The sequence below is a fragment of the Pistacia vera genome, unplaced genomic scaffold (assembly GCF_008641045.1).
Source record: "Pistacia vera cultivar Batoury unplaced genomic scaffold, PisVer_v2 Contig143, whole genome shotgun sequence".
NCBI lineage: Eukaryota > Viridiplantae > Streptophyta > Magnoliopsida > Sapindales > Anacardiaceae > Pistacia > Pistacia vera.
Window position 1 is genome coordinate 398,611 of NW_022195500.1, and position 4,397 is coordinate 403,007.

The 4,397-nt window shown below is 35.6% G+C and overlaps 1 protein-coding gene across 2 annotated transcripts; it reads right to left on the minus strand.

The window, feature by feature from the left end:
- On the minus strand, nucleotides 1-3,232 carry LOC116123577 (pentatricopeptide repeat-containing protein At5g47360-like). Of its 2 annotated transcripts, none has more exons than XM_031409324.1 (2): nucleotides 1,449-3,232; nucleotides 1-418 (listed from the first exon to the last, which is right to left on the minus strand). In XM_031409324.1, the coding sequence occupies exon 1, from the start codon at nucleotides 3,172-3,174 to the stop codon at nucleotides 1,717-1,719; it is 1,458 nt and encodes a 485-aa protein (XP_031265184.1). In that variant the 5' UTR covers nucleotides 3,175-3,232; the 3' UTR covers nucleotides 1-418; nucleotides 1,449-1,716. The 2 variants fall into 2 exon arrangements, with proteins under 2 accessions (XP_031265184.1, XP_031265183.1); XM_031409323.1 differs by having other exon boundaries at nucleotides 1-422.
- Between the last annotated feature and the right edge of the window lie 1,165 nt (nucleotides 3,233-4,397).

A 4,397-nucleotide genomic window follows, 5' to 3' on the forward strand; every position in this document is an offset into this window, starting at 1 on the left:
ATACAGATAAAAATTTATCCAGCTGTAGTTGACTAAATATGTTATGAAGATCTAAAACTAAACCCCCAGAACAACTGTGTTTACAAGACAAAATTCAACTTGAAACATACTGGCTGATGAATAAATTGCTTGAGCAACTCAAGTAAAAAATTTGAACCAAGTTCGACGTTGCTGTTACTACATTTGTTTATGGTCAAGTATGTTCATCAGTCTCATCAATCATCCAAAATTGTGAACCAAGATAGCGATGTCGTTGCTACATTTGTTCATAGTCAAGTGTGTTCATCGATCATCTAATTTGACACTATACAAGCTTGAATACAAGATGAAACTCAAATGGAAGATTTTACCAACAACTGCATTCATGTGACACATCCTTAAAGAATCTTGGCCAGCTATTGGGACAATATTCAGAAGTCTGCCTACAGAAGCAAGTGCCAATAAGAGAAAAGAAGCTTCAGGAAAAAAATACAGTATAATGTACTAAATATGAACAGTAACTTTGAAATTTAGCATCCCCAAGATCTGTGTAAAGATTTAACAAATAATCATATGTATAAAAAAAAAAACAATGAGAGGAGGGTGGTTGAGCTTTCTCACATATTCTTTGCGAAAGGGTTCCTAAAGAATTCACAAATAAGGAAAGGTGTTGAAGAAATGACTATGCCAAATAGATAAATCTATCTGGAAATGTAAGTTCGTAATGAGTACTCTCAAGAAACACATGTGAAGCCTAAGGCAAAGTTAGATTACCTCCAATATAATCTTGTCCTCTACTTTTTATAACACGCACTTCCTAAGAGACATAAACATAGTCATTTGTCCTATACAGACAATACACTCTTAAAATAAATAAAAAGGAAAATGCAGAGGAAGCTGCATTTTACTGGTTCATCATTCAACACATTGAGCATTAGTTCAACAAACTGTCAGCCTAACATTAAATCTTAGGACAAAGCAATTTATTTTAGCTAGAGCAAGCCACTATCCGGAAGAAAATCTTTTTCAATCATGCAATCCTTGTTGGTTTATCAATTATCAATCTATTCATCCATTTTTCAGCTATGCAAATATGATATTTTTAGCATTTCTAATAATATCATGCGAGCTCCATACGAGTAACCATTCCCTCAATCACTTAAAACTCACAGCTTTGATCAGGTCTAATATGCTTCCAAAGAGTATAATCCGAGAATATCAAACAATATTATCTATCTCCACAAGTTATTTTAGGATATGTCACCTGAGTCAGATTTACAGAAATTTTAATTGACAAACAGAGCTCTACACTTTTTTTGTCCTACTCCCCAGAATAAACAAGTAGTAAAAGATCAAAAATATAATTTGAAAGGTAGCAATAAAGAATAATTTCAAAACAAAAAATCATTAACTGATTTGCCTGAGCAGTCTTAAGAATAGGTAAGTTGAGGGGAAAAAGAAAGAGTTACCTCAAAGCAGGCTCCAAACTGAAAGACATGCCCGGGTAGGAATCTCATTTAGACCTGGATCATGAGTTTTAGGCCAATTTATATTCAGATTGGAATGGCAACACTATTTCACTTCTGCTCCAAGTTACACATTTTTAATGCTAATCTGGAAGTGACTTAGTAGTCCACGAAACTCTACAGACTAAAACTGAGTAAGTTCTTAATTCAAAAGTTTCAGACTTAACTATCACAACCCTGTTCTCAGACAGCAAAGAGGAGCCCCCCAACGCTAACAATTTTTTTTGTTTGCATAACACCCCCCTCCAATCCTAGTGAGATGTGTAATTAGATCCTTGTCTCCAGATTTCTTCAAGTGTTTGAGTATTTTATCAACATATGGAGCTTGCAGCCGAATTCTTTTTTCCAGCATAAATCTTGCAAGCTTTGAAGCTTCCAACGAATGGCTTTCTTGACAAAGCCCATCTAAGAGGATAGAATGAATGTCAGAGTCAATTGTAGATAAGCATCCAAGCTTCTCAATTTCCTCGTATAAGTAGAAACCATCCACTACTTGTCCCTTTAAACAAAGTTCTTTAATCATAACACTACATACCAAACCATCAGGTTTCATACCACTAGCTAACATCTTCCTAAAGAGCTTATCAGCTTCATTAAGTCTTTTAATCCTAACCAGTGCAAACACTAGAGAACTGTAGCAATCTCCATACGAAACACTACCCCCTGCAACAACTTTATCAATGAACTTATATGCTTCCTCTATATTGCCGTCAAGGCAAAGACCCATAATCAAAGGATTTATTGTGACACGACTAGGAGCACAACCATAAGCTTCCATTCTATCCAAAACCCTCAATCCCTCCATTACCATACCCTTTTCGCAAAATCTCTGAATGACAGATGTATAAGTGATAACATTAGGACTCCAATTCCCACCTTCTTTCTCCATTTCCCCTAACAATTCCAATGCCTTCTGCATTCTGCCTAACTTAAAAATTCCATCAAGAAGAGTTGAATATGCAACTGTATTGGGAGGACAACCATGTCCTCTCATGGCCTTAAGCAACGCACAAGCATCCTCTAACCTACCTACATTGCAAAACCCTTTAATCATTGACACATTTGTGATCATATCGGGGTAAAGATCAATCAAACCCATCTCTTTCATCAAGTTATCAGCCATAACCATATCACCCTTTTCACAAAACAACCTGATAACTATATTATACATCACAGTATCAGCTCTTAAATTGAATTCAGGCACTTTCCTCAATACCCACAAAGCCTCGTTAGCAAGCCTAGCTTTTTTACATAAATTTAAAAGCACTTTCATCGTCTTCACGCTGACAACACACTCTTCTTTCTTATAAGCTTCAATAACATCAATAATAATTCTAGAGTTCTGCTTAATTTTTAGCAATTTACAAGCTTTTTCATACATGAACGAACTGTGACTATAACTAGATTGAAGACCAGCCCATATGAAGAAACGAATACCTAATTGAGATTGACGGGGAAAACACCTTCGTAACACGTCATTCACACAAGTGGGGTCCAATTTCGCCTTGACAGTGGGTAGGGTTTTCTCAATGTTGTTAGGGTTGTTTTGCAAGTGAAGGTAGAACTTATCAGCTGATCTAGCAGTAGTAGTGAAGTGCAAAGTTAAGATTTTGGATTTCTGAGCATGGATTGGAAGTAATAAAAAGCGAGAAAGAGAAAATCGTGTCATGGATTTTGTGCAGGGTTTTAGGATTTTGTGTGTAAAAATAGAGAAAACCCCTAACTTTAGAAGTGTATCTGTTTGAAATAAATATAGCTGAGTGCCTGAGGCTGAGGCTGAGGGAGTGAGATCGGAGTCCGTTCCAAACGACTGAGCCGCTTCGGCGCTTCCTGTCGACTGAGTAAGACTGCCCCGGGTCAAGTTGGGGAGGGTTTACAGGATGGAATTGGACTATTTTTTTAAATAATCCAATCCTATTTCTTATTTTATAAAAAATTATACTTAATAAAATTTATTTATAATCTATTATTAATATTTAAATTATTATTTTATATAATGTTATTAATAAATATAATATGACATAGTTTAAATAATTTATATATCTAAAAATAATAACGATATAAAAATATTTTAGTTAATATTTAAACCAATAATATATTTCATTATATTGTTCTTAATTTAATTTCATTGTATAAAACTACAAATTATTATATGGAATAATAACATATTTTAGTAAATAATATATACACAAACAAGTAAATTAAATAAAAGATTTTGTATTCTATTCAACAACAAAATTGGGAAACAAAACCTTATCTTATTGCAAATTCCTTATATTAGTAGAATTTTATTAAATATGAATAAAAATAAAATACTTATTTAGGTCGTGTTGTGATGTAGGAAAATATTGTTAAACGTCTCTCTCTGGTGGTCAGAACCTCCATCTGACCATACACGTCTCATCGTCTCCATCTCGTTAGCAGAACCTCACAAAGATCGACGTCATCGACCGCCACACGTGCCTCCACGTGCAGCATTTCTTTCCGACAGATCCAACTCCGATCTCCTTTTCCGGCGAGTGTCAATTCTCACCGTCGGCACCAGCTTGCTGAAAAGATGATGACGAGCAAAACCCACTAAGGTTCTACTGCCTTCAACGTCAAACTTTGACAGCTTCACCAGATTCTGCCGTTGTCCTCGCCATATCTTCTGCTCCGATCTGTTTATTTGCTCCGTGTTACCTTTGGTTCTGGTTTCTGGTAAGATATGCTAGTTATCATGGTTACTTCGAACTCAAACTCCACTTCCGATGGTTTTTCTTTCTTGTCTCTCCCACTAATCACCACTGATAAGTTGATTGGGAGTGCGAATTATTCTTCTTGGGCTGCCTCTGTCGAGTTATGGTGTATAGGTCAAGGTTCGGAGGATCACTTGACCACAAAGGCTACCGA

Coding starts and splice junctions, on each gene's coding strand:
- LOC116123577 (XM_031409324.1), bottom strand. CDS start 3,174: ATGACACGATTTTCTCTTTCTCGCTTTTTATTACTTCCAATCCATGCT.